General features: G+C 50.1%; 1 protein-coding gene across 3 annotated transcripts in view; it reads right to left on the bottom strand.

Moving 5' to 3' along the window:
* The window catches only part of Shank2 (SH3 and multiple ankyrin repeat domains 2), a 435,405-nt gene that overhangs the window by 325,025 nt on the left and 90,777 nt on the right, over positions 1-19,603 (bottom strand). For all 3 annotated transcript variants that reach the window (XM_055614761.1, XM_055614759.1, XM_055614760.1), the window contains exons 9-10: positions 11,577-11,693; positions 1,912-1,989 (exon numbers count right to left, since the gene is read on the bottom strand). In XM_055614761.1, coding sequence (XP_055470736.1) covers positions 1,912-1,989; positions 11,577-11,693 — 195 coding nt within the window. The remainder of the gene's footprint in view (positions 1-1,911; positions 1,990-11,576; positions 11,694-19,603) is intronic.

Raw genomic sequence — 19,603 nt, 5'->3', positions numbered from 1 at the left:
ATGCTGGCTTTCACGTGAGGATCCCAGTTTGATCCCAGTGTCCACTTAAAAAAACAAACAAACAACAACAAAAAAAACTAGTGTGTGGTGGCATGTACCTGTAAGCTCAGCACTGATGGATAGACAGCAGGTCCCTGGGGCTCCCTGGCCTGCCAGTCCAGCCTAATCGACAGGTTCAAGATCAAGTGAGAGACCATGTCTCAAAATACAAGGCAGAGAGTATGTACTGAATCTGCATGTGAACATGTACACTCACATACACACACACACACACACACACACACACCATATCACATCACATATTTAGCCTTTTCCTCCATTCACAGAGCAGAGCTCTTAACAGCCCTTAGGATTCTCTAGGCATGATATGATAATGAGACAGTCTACAGTCTTTTTTTCTGGCTGAGGCTGGTACAAGGACACCAGCAGATCAGGGCTGGGTTTCCAGCCTTCCCCTCAGGACTGGGGGATGGGGCTAGAAACTAGACTGATAACACTTACTAGCGATGCAGTCAACTATGCCGTGGCCACCTCTGAGATGACAAGGAGGGGGACCCTGGGCCATAGCTCCTAGTGAGTATAGGCTACACAGTGTCCTGCTGGCTAGATTTACACATAGAAACCCCCTGAGAACAGCCATGTATACGCAGGTGTGTGTCCGGGTTCAGTCCCTTGTGAACGTTGCCAAGCTCAGCTCGTACCATGGGTGACACAGCTGGGACTTTAGTGGGGTGTCCCAGGACACTGCTTATGACACCCCACAAAGAGGAAGATCCTTAACCTTAATCTTAAATCAAACATACACGATCCCGATGGCACTACCAAACTCCTCAACTAGAAAAGACGTTCCAAACCCCTGGAGAAAGGGGACCTAGAATGGCTCATTTTTTCCAGCAAACCAAAGCTTCTAGAACCACGCTATCACCCCAGTGCCACGGCCACCATCACTGGCCAGTCCCTCAGCTGGGCAGTTGCTTTAGAACAAGGTGAGTGCAGGACTTACAGGGTTCCTGGTCCCCGACAGAGGGCTTTACCTCTGAAGGTTTTTACGAGAAAAACCTTCCATCTCTGTCTTCCTACATTGCTCATCGTGGGAACCTGGCTTGAAGCTTTGTAAGAAACCTGCTCCTCCACAGTGGGATACAACAGGAGACATGCGAACGTCAAATGTCACCCTCAACCGAAGAAGTAAAGCCCACAGAGTCATGCCCCACGTGGTCCCTTTGTATGAAGTGTCCAGAAGAGAAGGCTCATTGAGGCAGAAAACAGATGAGTGGCTGCCTAGGGGGCGGGGGAGGGGCTGGGAGTGATAGTTTAGTAGGGACAGGACCTCGTTTTTGGGGTGATGGCAGAGTTCTTAGCCAGATGGTAGTAATGGCTGGGCAACGCTCTGAATGCCCTTAAAGTCACTAAATTGGTTTTGTCAAATCTTTTTAAATGGTTAAGATGTTAACTTTTGTGTCCTATGCATTTTCCCTAATTTATTAGCAATTATGAACTAATTTGTATGTTCCCAGAAGGTCACAGGCCAAGGTCCAGCGGGGGCTGCTCTCCCTCCACTCTGAGATGGTGGAGAGGAAGGGCACAGAAAGCAACAAGCACCACTCCCCCGCCCCACCCCCCTTCAAGTTCACACTCTTTGAGATACACAGCCTAGTCAGCACTTTCCAACAGCTGCAGAGTTGAAAGCGGCCTTACTTCATTGCCTTTCTAGAACTTTTGACAGAGAGGAGTCTCTGCATTACTCCGACTTTTTGGTTTAAAGGAAGCGGGCTGTGTGGACAGGCAAATGGAACCACCTCAGTGCTTCGAAACAGAAACGCCGTGCAGGAGGACAGTGGCCACAGTCATTGGCCCTGTGCAGCCTAGATGCCGAGGCCTTGTTATCGGGGAATCAGTGACTCTCCTTACCTGAAATGGTGTCTGGCTGTTGTAGTTTTTCAACTCCTTGTTTCCACCCCGGAACAGCAGCACTCTGGCACAGCTGTCCTGCAAGTGGAAAAGAAGTCCATTTGTGAGATGGTGGTGTTGACTTCATCGGAGGACACATGCTGCCAAGTTCAGGCTTGTGGGAATCCCGGGGCCTGTGCCCGTAAGGCTAAATGAGCGTGGCAGTTCCAGAGAGGGTCAAGACAGACTACGCATGAGGACCTGAGTTTGGGTCCCAGAATCTATGTAAAAATGTCAGGTGCTGGGACTGGAAAGATGGCTGGGAGGTAAAGAGTGGGTGTTGATCTTGTAGAGGACCCAAGATGGTTCCCAGAACCCTTTTGGCTGCTTACAAATGCTTGTAGCTCCAGCTTTAGAGCTCTGATGCCCTCTTCTGGCCTCCACGGGTACTGCAGTCACATGCACGTGCATGTGTACACAGGATTGAAAAGTAAGTAATCTTAAGAACAACAACGACAAACGTGTGGTGTTTGGTGGCCCATGTGTGTAATCGCAGTGCTGAGGTGGCACAGGCACAGGGAGATCCTTGGAGTCTGTCCAAATCACTGAGTTTCAGGACAGTGAGAGGTCCTGCCTGAAGTTTAACGGCAAAGATTGTCTTCTGGCCTTCAAGTATACAAGCACCCGACATTTCTCCTTTCTCCCTGTCTCTCCCTCCCCTTCTCACTCTCCTTCCTTCCCTCCCTCCCTTCTTGCTCGTTGTCTCTCTCTCTCTCTCTCTCACACACACACACTCACACATATACACACACAGAGCAAGAAAGAGAGTGTAGATAAATGAGCCTCACCACTGTCAGCTGAAGCTTCATCACCAAAGTGCTTCGGACAACAGCCTAGTAAAATCTATGAAGTTTTAAACCACATCTGCCTATGATCAAACCAGTTCTACTCCTGACAGCATTCTACAGATGTTCCACACGTATCTATAAAGCATGTGGCAGGGGACTAGAGGCAAGACACAGAAAGGGAGAGAAACTCTGGGAAGGGCAAACATTCAGAAGCATCGTAAGGCTGCACTGGGGCAGTTGCAGGACCCACAAGGCAAATGGACACAAAACAAATCTTCCCGGAAGGCAAAGCTCTGGCCAGCAGGGAAACCAGGTTCCATCTGCTTTTCAAAAGCCTGACTGCCAGGGGTAGGAACAGGATCCAGGCAAGCACAGAGGGCCTGGCTCCTAGCTCAGAATCGCATGTCTCAACGTGAAGCAAAGTGAAGGAGGGCGTTTTAGACAGTTGTTTCTACAGTGAAAATAAGCCTCGATCCCTGGCCATTTATTTGCACTTGGGGCCAACACAGAAGTCCCGCCAACCTTTTGAAAGCTCCCATCACTTGACCCTCACAGAGTGAACCTGACAAACTGAGATGCCTATCACATCCTTAGGTGATGAGTTCTTATGGGACCACGTGGCATTGTTTTGGTCCTCACTGAGTTTGCTTCACTTCGGGGTGTGCCGTTAGGTGTTCGGAATGCTGAATTCTAGTTTGGAGTAAATATTTGAGTGATTAGTTTGGACCAGTGTTTGTCATTGGGCCGCAGCTGGTCAGGCTCCTTGCCAAGCAGATTTCTGCATGTCTGCACTCGGGGATGCCCAGCAGGCAGGTGTGCAACAGAGGACGGGGAAGGGTTGTTTGTGATGACTCCCTGCGGATCAGCAGGTGTTTTCCCTCTGTGTTCCAGCTGCATCGACCACTAGCTCCTCCCCAGGGAGCTGGGAGAAGGTCCTCCCATAGCTGACAAAACTGAAAAGAGTGTGTTTGTGTTGATACTTCCTTGACAGGAGCTGGGGGGCTGGGCGGAAGGAATGGGTGGGCTCAAAAGGGCTGCCCTGGCCTGAACCTAAGCCGAAGCCATCCTCAACTTGTCCCTATTGTGTCTCTGTCATCCACAACCTAAATCTTTAGGGCGACGATGCCATCCACAATCCAGCCTGAGTGAAGGGAATGCTCGGGCGAGAGGAAAGGCGACAGAAAGAAGGAAAAGAGAAGTAATGCCAGCTTGTGCAAGAATGCTGGTGGGCCCTACCTAGGGACAGCACACAGCAGCCAGGAGGAGAGTGACAGGAAGCCTGGCCCTGGGTATCCCAGGACTTGAACTTGCCTGGAGCTCTCTGCACCACACACTGCACTCCTAAAAGCACCCCAGTGCCTCAGTTTCCCAATCAGAACTCTAGGTTGAGATCCCTGTGGGGAAACCTGGGCAACCCTCTTTCAAGAGTACCTAAGTTCTTACTGAAATTCCTACAAAAGGCTGACCATAGACCCTTCCCTGGTCCTGTTATCCATGCCCACCCTGTCATCCTTCTCAGAAGGAGCCCAGAAAACCCTTCACTCACCCACAAAGGGGCTGTTTCCAGAGCCCATATGAACTGACCCCTGGAGCCTGACTCATCCTCGCAATGATGGCTAGGCTGCAAAGGCAGAGTTTAATTGACACAGCAGCTCTGGCTTGACTGGAGACCTAACATTCCAGTTGGGCAGGTCAATGGCCTGGCTAAGGGGCAACCCCCTGGGAGGAGGAGCCATACCTAGGAAAGAAAGATGGCCCCTAGTAAGGAGGGAACACCCCAAGAAAGGAGAAATACCCCCAGGAAGGAGAGACAAACCCTAAGAAGGGGGAAACACTCCTAGGAAGGTGGGTTCATCCTGAGCCATGTTAAAGAGATGGAAGGAATAATTATCCCTTCAATGAGATACTGTACTTTTCTTTCCCAGAATTCCCTCTGTCTAGCACAGACCCTATGATCCTCCATGAGATTCTGTTAAGTCTGCTCTCCTTTCTGAGTCAGGCCTCAAAAAGACAGGGCTTTCCCTTTTTTTCTTCTGTCTATTTCTTTTGGATGCTCGCCAGAGCCTGAGTGTGGCTTTTTGGGGTGGCAGCATACACTGGGCTCTTCCTCTTCCTCTGTGCTCCCCACCATGAAGCTGCTTGTCCTCCATTCATGGCTTTCCTCTTCTCTCCTCCATTCTCCCTCAGGCAACTGCTGAGATTCACAGCTTGGCTGCCCTAGGGATTTTCTTCAAAACTAATAAAAGCTTCCATATGAGTCTGTTCTTACATTCTTTTATTAGTGAAACTAAGAACCTCGAGATTTCTCTGATATCATAGGGCAAGCCTGGCAAGCCTCCCCCAAATTCTTAGCCAGTCAGCTACTTCAGAACCAAAGGGCCAGGGGTTTTGTGGGTTACTTACAATTCTACTTAACACATGTGTGCTGGCATGTACTGGTGGGCACATGCCTGTGCAACCCTTTGTTCTATACCTCACTCGCCTGGCATAGCACCCTGCTGGGGTGACAAGAGGTCAATGCCACAGGAAGGAAGGGGATGTGCATGGAAATGCTTTTGCTTGAATTGGGTAAGAAGGGGCACGAAGGGCTGAGTGAAAAACAGGGCATCCTGAAGCTTCAGGAGGGTGAGGAAGGCCAAAAGGCATTAATGCAAAGCTTAACTATTCCCCTTTCGCTCTCTTGGATGGCTTCAGTCTTATCTGGCAGGTCTCCATCCTCTTTAAAAAAATCAATGAAGTATGAATACATAAGCAATTTGTGCTCAACTTCTAAGGATCATTTCACTGCCAGTTTTTCTCTTGGTGCAAAATTTCAGAGACACTTAAAAAAATATATATATGTAGCTCCCCTGAAGGGAGTCATTCCGAGGCTACCCTGAACTTAGCCATGAGCCCTGTGCCTCTGGCTCCATAATCTGTGGGGACCCACTATTCTGTCTACTTTGCAGGTTAAGGGACAGACTGAGAAATCACTGTCATCCATCCTGTGGAGAGTAGACAAGCCGCCAGCCACGCCAGTCCGTGGGGACACAGAATCAAAGCGTAGGGTCAGGTTCCCTATGAGCTAGGGACAGGTGGAGATGGGGAGGGGGGCAAGAAGTAGTCAGCGGGCTGAGCCCTGGTGTGACAAGCAGAGGGGCTGTGGTCACAAGGGGCAGGATCTCCACAGCCATACGAATGCAAAGGCACTGCGAAGCAGCCAGGTGTGAGGGCATCACGGATCTCACTGTGGGGCAGGTCTCAGGGGTCCACAACAGGGGCCAACTTAGAGTGACAGCTGGGCTTGGAAAGCGAATGCCACGGTCCAGGGAGGGGTGTCAGGGGCCTTGGCAAGGGTGGAGTGATGGGACAGGTGGGGGTGGATCGACAGGGGAAGCAGGGTGGGGGTCATCTGGAGCTCAGCCTCAAGCTCCAGCGGCTAGGACACTAGTTACAGAGCAGGGAGGAACACAGGGGCTGCATATTCCAGGAGGCCACCAGGTGGAGACATCAGGTGAGCGGTGTCGTGGTGGTGGTGGTGGGGGGAGGGTGATCCTGACAGCTAGCAGTCTACATTCTAGAAGGCACCAGAGTCAGTGGGTAGGCAAAGCTCATGTCAGTGGCAATGGGTATGAGGTACGGGTGCCAAGAGATGCCCAAGGGGAAGTAGAGTTAAACATGGACAGAGGCATGGGAAGGGGAATGCTACATGGATGGGGGCTGTCTAGAAGGAATGATAGATGCCTAATGGACCATGTCAGGGATGCTGACCGTCAAAGCAGCTTGCATAAGCATGGGTAAACTATGAGCTGGGGCATGTGCTGCCAGGGAGCTTAGAAGTGGCATGTTTCTATTAGCCCTGGCACACAGTCCATGTGTGTATGGACAAGTATGCCCTGCCACTAAGACAAGTCCAGGACCTCACATTTCAGCACAGCTACAGTGAGGCAACATCACAGGAATGCCATAGACACAAGTCATTAATTGTCTAGACATGAGGCAAGGACCTCGTTTCCAGGTTAATTTACCTTGGAACCTAAGTCTGTAAAGGCAGCCATGGAGCAAAGATGTTCTCACTCAGAACCCTGGGAAAAGGCTGGTATGTGAAGGATTGAGATAGAGGCATCACGAGGATGAGTCTGCAGCCTTTACTAGTGTGTCCCCCAAAAAGGACCAGGAAAGTTGGGACCACTTACTTCCCATGCTGTAGGGCACTAGGCTTCTGCCTTAGTTGTACCCTTGAGCCCCATTCAGACCCCAAAGGCTGAGGGGAGTAGCATAGAAGTCTAATTCCACCACTTCTTAACCTGGATCCACTGATCAGTATGACACCAGTCAATGGTTTCCACAGGCTCTTAGAGGAAAGACTGTATGAATGCCATCTCCCCTAGTTACCTTTAACTGTCAACTTGACACAGCCTAGACTCAGCTGAGAAGGGAGTCTCAGCTGAAAGATTACCCAGGTCAGATTGGTCTATGAGAATGCCTGTGGATGACTGTATTGACTGTCAATAAATATAGAAGGTATTGGCCCACTATGGGCAGCACCATTCCCTAAGCAGGTAGTCCTGGGTATAAGAAAGGTAGCTAAGCTGAGCCTGAGTGAGCCAGCAAGCAGCATTCCTCCACAGCTTCTGCTTCAAGCTCCCATTCTGACTTCCCTCAGTGATGTACTGTGACCTGGAGGTGTTGGTCAAAGTGGTTTATTACAGCCACAGACAGCAGTCTATTCCGACAGACCCACAGCCATGATGCCTATGGTGATGATGACCCTCAGATGGCCCCAAAGAAGCAGCCACAGAGTGGACACATGCCCCACGAGAAACCAGCAAGGCACACAGATACACACTGAAACCACCCCCCTCTGCACACACAAGAGGCAAAGTACATGTTTGTGTGCTTGTGTGTGTGCATGTGTGTGCATGCATATATGTATGTGTAGGGGTGTGATCATGCATCTGTGTGTTACAGGCTGCTCCAGTAACCTTTGATATTTAAGCTCTCTCTGATCCCTCATTATCCAGGGTGTTGCTTTCTCCCTCTGGAGCTCTTGGGAAGCCAGCGTGAGGAGAGAGAGCCCAAAGATTAGAATCAATTTGCTGCTTACAATCAAAGCCCTAATTAGTTGATTGCATGAGAGGAAAGAGAATATTCTGATCACAGTGTGCTTTATTAGAAGCGTCCTGATGAAATTGATAGAGCATGCATAGGGCTCAACACCTGGGCTTCCAGATCTAAGGAGTGTCTCATTAAGGGCAAGCCCTATCAGTGGTAGCATCACCATGCCTTCACCACCATCATCACTACCGACATTATCACTCCATCACTATCACCATCGCTATCATCATCACTAACTTTACCATCATCCTCACTATCACCATTAGCATTACCATCATCAACATTAACTTTTCTATCACCAAAACACCACCTCCACCGTAAGTGTGGTCACTATCACCAGTGTGAAGCATCCCTCATTATCAACAGCCCCAGCATCACCAGCATCTCCATGAGCATCATCTTCAACACCATAATCACCATCTCTGCCAGCACCACCACTATCTTCAACAGCACCATTAGAGCCATTAGAGCCCTGAGTTACTGAATCCTCACCCCATGCCAGGTATCACGGATGTTTGGTTTCCACTTCAGCCTCTTAGCAACCCTGGACCCAACAGAGACTCAGGCTGCACACCCAGGACCCAGGTTACATCCAGCAGAGCCCAGTGGGCTAGGCCTCCTCATTGCTTCCCTGTGTCCCCAAGGCCACGTGTCTCCTTGCCCTGAACCCTGCCCTTCTGAATTCTTCTCGTCCCTGAGGCACATCCTCAGTATTCGTGGTATGACAGCATTTCCTATGTAATGTTCCTGGTGTGGTTTCTGTCATCCACACCCAGGCCATATCCTCTACAGCCACATATATCAGCTGTCTGTAGACAAGGGGCTATGGGCACAGAGGCCAGCAAGGTGGTGACACAGGGAGGGAAGATTGAAGACTACCCAAAGGCAGAGTTATCCTTCACTCTTTGCAAGACTGTGACTCTCAGAGCTGTGCTGAAGCAGCTTCACAAAAACAATTCAGACATAGCTCCAGGCTGGGGAAGGGCTGAGAGCAGACTGAAGACCCTCCCACAGCACCAGCCAGGGTGCAGTCACTGACATGCCAGCTTGTCATGGTGTCAGGGTATGGTGTGGCCAGTAACTCCAGAGCCTATGACCCAACACAGCATCCCTGGAGGTGACACAAGCCAGGCAGCCAATATCCAGCTTAGTCGCCTTGGATGAATCTGTCCCAGGCTGCAGAGAACAGGCATTCTGTCTGAAGCTGGGCAGCAGCAGGCTGCCATCATGTGGGAGCAGCTTTGGGGGAGGGGCAGCTCTCCCCACACTTGCCTAGGCCCACTGGCCTGCAGGATGGAAGTTACCCAGAGCTAGGGAAGAGCAAATCTATAAGTGAGGTGGGAGAAAAAGACAGTGTAGCCTTCTACTCCAAAGATGGGCAACAGCCCCTGGAACACATCACTCCCTCCCTTCCCCACACTCCCACTCCCCGCTCCACCCCTGCCTACTGAACAAATAGCTTTCTTGCAACGAGGCCACTCTCCATGACCTGTCGCTTCTGACTGCTATACTGTGGCTGCTCAGCTGACAGGTGACCAGAATGGCCAGGCAGTAACCAAAGCATGAAGTGTTTACCAATGGGCCCCAGAAAGTCAGCTACCTCTATTCTAACTGACAGTATGTGGGGGAGGGGAGGTTTTCCTGGGAGTACTGGACATCTGCAGACCCTCCTAAGGATAAAGACAGCCCTGGGGTATGTGGACTGAACCCCCAAAGGAATGGTCTCCTATACAGCTGAGAACACAGGCTGCCTAATGAAATTCTTTAGCCTCCCTTTCAAAGACCATCATGCTCACCATTATTTTAAGTGACAGAAACTGTGATTTCCTCTATTTTTTTTTTGTGTGTGTGTGTGATTAAAATATGCTTGAAATATACTGAGTAAAATTAAGTCATGTTTTCCCATCGCAGGCAATCATTGCAAAGCAGATGTTGGTGCAGATGCTTTCCTAGACCCAGCCAAGCCTCACGTTGTGTTTTCTAAGGCAGCCGAATATTCCCACACTTAACAAGGGTTCCCCATCCAAGCTCCATGGTGGACCTGAGGGCGACGGCCACTGGGAATATGCTCTACACACAAGCCGGGACCACTGCAAGACACTCCGGCTGAAACACCCATCTGCCTAATCATGACAGTGGTCTGAGAGGATTTGACTGGGTCTGGACCATGTGAATGAGGTCTTGAAGGGTGTGTAGGAGTTTTCGATGGGGAAGGATCCAGAAAAGTTACTGGCTAGAAGGAGAGCGGGCGTGGAACCAGCCAGTAAGGGGCTGGGAACAAACTTGGCAGGCTAAGGTTTGCACTGTCCTCCAGAGTCACTGTCTGGGGAAATAAGACTATGGCTTTGAGGTTGGAGAACTCAGTGTTCACTGGGGCTAGACCCCAGGGTATTTTCAGCAGAGCCTCATCACTGAGATTCCTCCATCCCCCAAGAGGAACAGTCATTCCCAAGACCCTCTGCTGGGGCTGCCTGGCTGTCTGTGGGTCACTAACCTCAGCCTTGAGGTCTAATAAAGCCACAGAAAAGGAAGAAGAAAGTAGTGTCCTCAGAAGCTGCTGTCCTACATCAACCTGACCTTGAGTACCAAGGACCCTGGTGCCCTTCCTGCCCACCGGAGCTGACCCTGCAGTCCACCCCATCCTTTGAGCAGCACTGTTCTCAGCCCTCCTATGGGACATGCGTATCATTTCCCCTCCATATCCAGCTCAGGGTACTTATCGTCCAGGGCCCAAGTCCTAGCCACTAAGGTGTCTCCCTCTCAGAGAGCAGGGACCACAGCCTATAGGGCTTCCAGGACACACAAACCACAGGGTCTGACCCAGAAGCATGAGAGAGGGGCATGGTGCATCAGTGTGCTATTTGCCTTGAGTTCCGCTTATGAGTTTGTCCCTGTGGAGGCCAGAAGAACACTGAGGCCAGGGCCTGAATCTGTACCCTTGCATTCATGGCAACACAAAACCACAACAGCCAAAGGCAGAACAAGCCACGTGCCGGTCCCTCAGGGGTGTAGGAACAAGCTCCGTGCCAACACATAAAAGAGCAGATGGACAGACATGCTCACCCCTCAGTGGCATGGAAACAAACTTTAGAAGGAAGTATAGCTGGCATTTGTTACCATAGGTTAGACCATGAGAATATGATGCTGAGGAGAAGAAGCTGGGCATGAATGGCCAGCTCCTGCAAACGCCCTAGTCTTCAGAGGACAGAGTCCTCAGACCCAGCAGTAAGCAGGAAGAGAGGGCTAGGGCTTGGGGTTAGGGACTTGGGGTTGGGGAGGGATTGGGAATCAGTGTTTCCTGGGGACAAAGATTCAGTCTGGGAAGATTAAAAGTTCTGCAGGTAATTAGTAGGGATGGCTGTACAGCATTGGGAATGCACCGAGTGTCAAAGAACTGTGCTCAATGGTTATGAAAATCACATTTGTTACACACATGTAACCAGGAGCAAAAAGGAACGTAGAGGGGTTATCCTGGAACGAGGCTCAGGACCAAGCAAAGTTGGCATTCAGCCAAGGGAACGGGAAGGCTCCGCTCCTCCGTGTCTTCAGGACAACGACCATTCTTGTATTGCGCAGGGCTGACTGCAGGTCTGGCAGGTGACCTGGGGCTGCTCACAGCTTCACTACTCTCTGGTTTCCACGAAGGCGGCAGGTGAGGGTCGCAGAGATATACAGGCCAGCCCTTCCACCCATGCCCAGTGCACACCAGGGGTTAGGGTGAGGGGTGTGCAGGCCACTGACCTGATTGTAGAGGGCGCAGATATGCAGGGCTGTGTTCCCTGAGGCGTTCTGTGCGCTCATGTCTGCGCCATAGAAGAGGAGATGTTCCAGATGCTGGACGTGGCCATACCTGCAGGCCTGAGACAAGAGACTGAGTGAGACTTTGGTGCCCTCTGCTGGCCAGTCCTGAGACAGAGCCCCCGGCGACCCCTGCTGGCTTGAGACACAGAGGCTGCATGAGAGCCTCGCTGGGCCTACTGGCTGGGCCTAAGACACAGATGTTGAGTGAGACTTGGTACCTAAGGTTGCCCAGGCCACAGGCCTATGCCCAGCCCCTACTATTCATTTAAAACCTTGTAGACTGAGACCCACAGACATCACACCCCTGCACACCAGGATTGAGAAGGCCCCAAACTCCCAGCTAAGGATGGAGAGAGGTTCCCCCTGACTAGTTGGGAACTTGTGCTCTGCTCTTAGACAAGGTGTCTGAAAGAGGCCCCAGAGATCTTTCCACACAGATACGGAGAAACACATTGTCCAAAAGATAAATAGGTCTTTTCCTGATATGAGTGCCCAGCTCTGTGAAGTACAATCAGGATTCGCAGCCCCGTGTTACTGGCCCAGACAGGGAGCTTTCGGCATGGCCATGGCGATGTTCAGAGCCCTATCCCTGCACTGTGTGCAAAGAAGCCTTCACTTGTCCTCCCACATGCAAACGCATCGTGATGCATTTAAACGCAATCCAACCTTCCAAAGGATGCAGGACTCAGGACAGGGCGGCTCCACCATGTGAGCTTCCCTTCCAAGTCCTTCTAGGGGTTGACACAGCGATTAGATTCCAGGTAGCTCTGAGGCCAAACGCACTTGGGCTAGGTCCCAGGCCGTCCATTAGCTTGGCTTTCACCTTCAAGCTTATGGATGTCCTTGTCATTAAGTGGAGGCAGCATCCCTCACACAGGTTTGTATGAGTCACAGAGGGCAAGGGCATCGAAGATCACATTGACACCGGGCCCCAAAAATAGCTACAGCACCCCATCCCAGTTCAAAGGGGCAGGGAGGTCCCTGCACAGGCGACTGGGCACCTCTGCCAGTCACTGACCTCACAGGGGGGAGGCAGGTCCACCCTACCAAGGACAAAGCCATTATGGATGATGACACTGGGGCTGGATCAACAGACTATGTCTCTGATCAGTGTGCAGAGAACACTCTACTGCAGCAGGGTCAATCAGAGCAGGAGGCACTTTGCGAAGAGGACAGGGAGAAGTAGGCAGGGGTTGTTAAAAAAGCACCCGAGAGACATCCGGTTACAGTGCCCCGCCCCCATGACGCTCCCTCATTGTCCACTAGACGGATCTAACAGGAGGTGCTGCTGCCCTGCCTGCCTGGTGGCCCCACTCCACTCTAGCACCTGCCTCACCCTTGGGATGGCCTGCCCAGCTCTTGTTGGTTCAGATGGCCCAGGTACACCTGATCCTGCAGGACCGGCCATAGCTCTGCAACTGGCATCTCCATCATCGCAGGCAAGGTTCAGGGAAGAACCTCGGAAGCCCAGCAGACTCAGGGAACCCGAAGGCCAGAATGGCTGTCAGGACTTCTGGAAAACCAACATTCTTGACAGCTGCTGGGGCTATCACAGCAAAGAAAGCAGGGAAGAGCCATGAGAACCTGAGGGAGACACGAGGAGCCAGGGAGGCCTTGGAGTAATCTATAGGACCCTGCCGGGACTCCTCTGAGCTACACTGCCTTTAATGCTGCCCCCGGGGAATCTTCAGAGACATTAAAATAAAGCCTAATTCCTCTACTTGCTTCAACCAGTTTGAGATGGAAATTTTGCTCCTTAAACCGAAGACACAATTTGGCTAATCAGCTCTCCTCGAAGGCTTTGTGGAGACAGCATTTTGTAGAAGCTTAATTTAATTGCTCTCTAGTCAGTAAAAATGACTTGGTTACTACAGGCTTACTGAGCAATTAATCCAGACTCATTACCCCTTCCCCCAAGTTATTTGAATTCAAGGGGTTTGAAGTTGCATTTCCAGGATCCTGACACCATCTTCTCACCGAGGGCCAAAAGACAATGGACAACGAGAGAGGAAAACAGAGGCATGAGTATAGGCAGTCTAGGGCAAGCATCCCCAAGGACCCCCTTTGTGTGTGTGTGTGTGTGTGTGTGTGTGTGTGTTTCCATTTGAATGCTTACTACTTAGAAACAAATAAAAATCAGACAATGCAGAAAAGAACAAAAGCAGAGAACAGCTACCTATAACCACAGGGTCTGCATTCTGCCAAGCGTTTCTTAAAACAGTCACTCTTGCTAGCCTCTGCCCCTCTTACTCCCTGGTTGCTAGGGTAGAGCCTGCTGGTGGGGATGCAGGAATGTAGGTAGGGAGGGCCCAGGGGTCAGACACCGGATGGATCAGTAGACCATTTGCAGCCAGCTTAGCATCAGGCGCATAGATGAGGAATTCTGGTTGGTTTCTCTATCCTGAAGAGACTAGCTAGAATACAACTTAGTGGAAAGCCAGAGCCTTGTGACTTGGTATGGGGATTAGTTAATGAATTTTATGTGCTTCAGTGTTTTCCTGCATGTCTGTGCACTACATGCATGCAGTAACTGAGGAGGCCAGCAGCGCGCATCTGACGTCCCGGGACAATGAAAAACCAGCCTGCATCCATTTTAGGCTTAAAAGCTATCTTACAGTAAAGACAAACTAGGCTCATTCCTGTTTACAATTAAGCCTCTCTTTCTCAAGGTTTGGGCTATGCCCCGCCTGTAACCTTAACTACAATTGGTTCTAGACTGCCTGTTCCAGGAAACAACAACCATGCCTTTGTTTCAACAAGTTCATAACCATCTTGCAACAACCCTATCTTTGTTTCCAAACAGTTGTTATGACTACTTGTTGTTATGACCACCTTGCAATCATGTCTTTGTTCCAGGAGATCATTTGGACTAACTTATTATGCTTATGCTCTATTCCTGTAACGCTGCCTGCTTTTCCTACCAAATCTCCCGTTTGGAAACACCCTCCTCCCGAGCTATCAAAGCCTTGTCTTCCTCACATTCAATGCTTACCTCTAAAACCCCACCTTAGAAGGAGTCAGCACCTGCACATAAATTTGGAAGGCTTGATTTAATTAATAGCTTGCTTTAGTTAATTTGGCCATGGTGATTTGGGTCAGTGGTCTTTCTCGCCCCATCTTTTGGATTAACAACTAGAGGTATAGACAGTTGTGAGCTGCCATGTGGATGCTGGCAATTGAACCCAGGTCCTCTGGAAGAGAAGCCAGTGATCTTAACTTCTGAACCATCCCTCCAGCCACTGGAATGGAGTATTGGCATGCACACAATTCTCTTTTGATTGACTAATTGGAGCTGGAGTCTCACTATGTAACACTAGCTGGCCTGGAACTCATTATGTAGAACAGACTGGTCTTAAACTTGTGGCGAACTCCCTTGCCTTTGCTTTCCAAGTGCTAGAGAGATGAGCCATCATGCCTGGCCTGGATGAATGCACAGTTCTTGACATACAGAGAAATAAAGACACAAGAGGGGACAGCTGGCCTCTGAAGCTGTGGTAGCCTGTCAGCTACCGATCAAAAATATTTAGAATAAACACCGTATCTCTACTGAACACGCACAGACCTCTTTTACTTGTCATTGTTCCCCAAATAAAAGAGCAGAACTATTTGTACAGCATGTCCACTGTGTAGGGTCACAGATGACAGGGATGACTCTGAGTATAAGAAAGGGGCACAAATGTGTCTTAACATTTTATTTTGAGACATTGTGGTAATTTGAGTGAGAAGGCTCCCCGCCTGCCCCCATAGGCTTGTAATTTTGAATGCTTGGCCCCCAGTTGGTGGAAGTGTTTGGGAAGGATTAGGAGGTATGGCCTTGTTGGCAGAGGTGTGTCACTGAAGGCAGGCTTTGCGTTTTGAAAAGACTAATGACATTCCCTGTGCCTGTCTTTGTCCATGTCTGTCTCTCTCTGTGACGCTACCTACCCCTTCCTCTGCTGCTTGCTTTTAGATCCAGATGTGAGCTCTCAGCTGTTCCTGCTGCCAAGCCTTTGCTCTGCCATCACAGACTCTAACCTTCTGAAACTGTAAGCCCAATTAAATGCTTTATTTTATAAGTTGCCATGGTGGTGGTATTTTGTCACAGCAATAGAAAAGTAAAGAAGACAGACAGTGCTTTACTCTAAAGCCCAGGCATACTTGGAACTCAAAGCTAACCCCTGGCCTCAGCCTTGAGTCGCTATACCTGTGTGAATCTCTATGACTGGCTATAATACACACACACACACACACACACACACACACACACACACACACAAAATATGTGTGTATCTCTAACTCTGGCTAACGAAGATGTGTTATCAGCAGTAGCCCAAGAACCATGAACACACCCCTACACTGTGCTACAATAGAGAGAAGTAGGGTCTTAAAGAAATGGTCATTCCATGGCTAAAGCAGGAAAAAGAGAGGAGGAGCCTGTGTGGTGTGACAATTTACTGAGTTGAGACATTCCATATTAGAGGTAAACTCCTGAAGACTCAGAAGGTTCTAAAGGGAGGTTCATTCAGAGGCTGGAAGTAGATAACTCATAATTCTCAGGACAGCCCTGAAAATGACCAGATGCACAGGCCCCTCTCTCTCTAAAGTAAGCTGAGATGCTCTTAGATCATCAGAGCTGCCTGGAAAAGACTCTCTGACCTGTCAAGCTGCTTGCAAGCCATGCAGGGAGCTCCAGAGTTCCAGCTTTCATGAGCCATCACCCATGTGTAATGGAAGTTTTGGTTTCTTTGTATGTATGTAAATACTTTTATTTTAATCCCAAGTGTGGGGTTTTAGTTGGGCTATAGTTTGTCCACACCTGTGAACTGTCACGTGTGGGGTGTGATCTTTGCCAGCTGGCAACGGCCTTCCATGTGCCACACTGAGAAGGGAGTGGTCTAGGGCTCTGAGAGTATACATATGAGGCTGGAAAAAAAAAAAAGACTATGAGGTGTTTGGTCGAGTCCGGTGTGGCGTTCAGTGTTAGCTTGTGGCATGTAGCAGTTTGGAGGGACCAGAGACCAGAGATGATATGGTGGTTTGGAGCAGAGAGATGGAGAGAAATGCTTCCGGGGAGCAAAAGCGTGGAGGAGCCTGCTAATTCATAAAAGAACCCCTTGACCCTAACTAGCCTACTAGCCAGAAGGGGTCTGGACCCCCTCTCCCCACTAACCTTGGAGGGGTTGGTGGAAGAGAAGTAGAGGCCTAAACACCCCAAATGAAGTTTAAAACAAGACTGCCACCTTGTGGCTTTCTGCTACACCCATGTTCCGGGGGCTTAGGGTCATCCCTGCGCCTGTAGCTAATCTCTCCCCCCATACTCCTATAAGGAACTCCAATAAACGTACTGGTTCACTGAATTGGACTTCAGTGGTAGCCTTCCTCTGGTCAGAGGTGAATAGCTGTTTATAACATGCCTCTCCAGGAAAACTATCACACAATAGGCTGAGATAATTGCATGTCAGAAAAGGGCAGAGGCGTGCCTTATGGGTGTTTATAATCACCATGGAAACAATCCCCTGGGCGTGTCTGTGAGGGAGTGCCTCTATCAGATTCATTTAGGTGTAAATGTGGATGGCACCATCCCTGAGTTGGAGTCCCGGATTGAATAGAAAGAAGAAAGTGAGCTGAGCACAGCACTGGTCTCTTTGTTTCTCGCAGTGGCTACAGTGTGACTAGCTGCCCCTCACGCCTGCCACCACGCCTTCCCTGCCACTGGACAGCGTGTGCCCTCAGACTGTGAGCCAGATGCAATAAGAAAAACAACTAGACTACGTCCAGACCCACCCCAAAGGGGCACGCAGGGAACCAGAAAGATGCTGATGCCAGATGCTATCCAATAATACCTGTGAGAAAAGAGAAGCATACGAGTCTACCTGGCTCCAAGTAAAAAAGGTAAACAAAAGTAGCTCTTCTGTCTGACGGATACCCAGGTAGAGGCAAAATGGAGGAAGGTCTTCACTGGGCAGGAGCAATGATCGATACAGACAAGAAATGCCGACGCCAAAGCTGCAGGTGAGGTCGTGTACGTGTTAGGGGATCACTTCCAGAGACTAGTTCATCACAACAGGGAAGGGGTAGTGCTCATAGGGACCCCGCTAGTCCTGTCAGGTGGTCCCCACGGGCCATCTGACGGGACACAATGCCAAGAGCGCAGTGGCAGCAGCTTGGTGTCAGTTCTGCCAAAGGCACACCTGGGTGTCCTCAGGACATGACAGAGGAACACAGACCAAAAGGCAATCTAGAAAACAACTGTTCCGAAGTCTGAAGGAAACCCCGGGGAGGCGGAGGGATCAAAGCACACAGCAGACTTTCCCACAAAACGGGTCCAGGCCAGACTCAGGATATACCCTCAAGGGCTTTGCTGAGACAATTGTCAAAGGCTGAAGGTGGTCCTGAGTGCAGCACGCCAGGAGGCATCTGCCCGCTGCTGTATGACTCCCGACGCTTGCAAACACGCTACAGATAGTTCTACTTAGAGAAACGGAATGCTACCAGACGGAAAAAGCCAGACCTTGTCCCCTGCAGGACCCACTGGACACAGCTTCCAAGGGGGATGGAGGTCAGGGAGCAAAACCAAAGCCAGGACATAATACTACCTCAGACCCTCCTGTTTTCCCTCTGTCTGGCTTTTGAAAAAAAAAAAAAAGTGTTCTTAGGGGGTCACCTAAATCTACTGTCCCAGACACCCCTGGGGAGGAGTGGGCAAGAGTATTTAGAATAAGGTCCCCTCAGAAAGCTGGGTTCAGCCTGCCTGCCACTTACCAACCAGCAGATTTGGTATGACTAAAGAAACAGCGCGCCTTCCTCCAAGCACTGTGCTGCCACCTGCAGGACGCTTGTGGTAAATCTCCACACGGCCACTGCAGAGGGGGCTGGTCCCAGCCAAGGTGTTACAGGGTCACTATTTGGAGACAGGTCTCTAAGGAAGGTAGTGAGGGAGAATAGCTGTGGACCCTTAAAGAAAAGACCAGCCACTGAGGCTGGATGCCTCAGCCACTAAGAGCACTGACTGTTCTTCCGGAAGACCTGGGTTTAACTCCCAGCATCCAAATGGTGGCTGACAACCATCTGTAACTCCAGTTCCAGGGGACCTAACACTAACACCCTCTTCCGGCCTCCACAGGCACTATAGGCACATGACACACACACATATGAGCAGGCAGAACAGTCACACACATAAAACACATCTTAATTAAAAAAAAAAAAAAAAAAAAGGCCAGGTGCTGGTGGCACATACCTTTATTCTCAGAACTCAAGAGGCAGAGGCAGGTGGATCTCTGTGAGTTCAAGGCCAGCTCTGTCTACAGAATGAGTTCTGGGACAGCCAAGGCTACACACAGAAGTCCTGTCCTAAAAAAATAAAAATAAAGAAAGAAGAGTTGTCCAAGACAGAGACACACAGGGGACAGCCATAAAAGGTCATAGTATAGTGCATGGCCAGATGATGACTGTGTGGGAAGGGTGGCATGTATGGTTGGAGCACAAATTGAGCTCTAGCTGTATACAGGCCTTGTAGAAAGTGTCTCTTGGACACTCTTGCACTTAGCTGTTTCAAGAGCTCTGTGAAATTTCTGAGGAGTCATGGCCCTTGTCCAGGCTACCTGGGAAGTATGAGGGAGTTTGCATGCCAGGCTGCCCACACTGGGCAGACTTCACTTCATGGGCACTATGAGGCAATGACCCAGATGACGACGCAGACCCATAGAGCATGGGAGTAAGTGGGAGGCAATGAGAGCCATTGTAACCTAGTCTCTTGGCCGGGTAGCCGGCTTCTCCCTGAGGATCTTGTCTGTGTCAGACCCAAGACATTGCAGGCTGCACTGTGGCTGTATGTGTCTTGGGAGAAAAAGAAAAAAAAAAAAAAAAAGAATTGAAAACTCCCAGGTCCCACCTGGTATCCTTGAGTGGTGGGAATGCATTTGGTTTCTTTAAGGAGCTGTGGTGTGTGTGTGTGTGTGTGTGTGTGTGTGTGTGTGTGTGTGTGTGTG

The sequence above is a fragment of the Psammomys obesus genome, unplaced genomic scaffold (assembly GCF_907164565.1).
Source record: "Psammomys obesus unplaced genomic scaffold, mPsaObe1.curated_primary_1811, whole genome shotgun sequence".
NCBI classification, from domain to species: Eukaryota; Metazoa; Chordata; class Mammalia; order Rodentia; family Muridae; genus Psammomys; species Psammomys obesus.
Note: the sequence above shows the minus strand (reverse complement) of the source record. Positions and strands in the feature narration are given on the sequence as shown.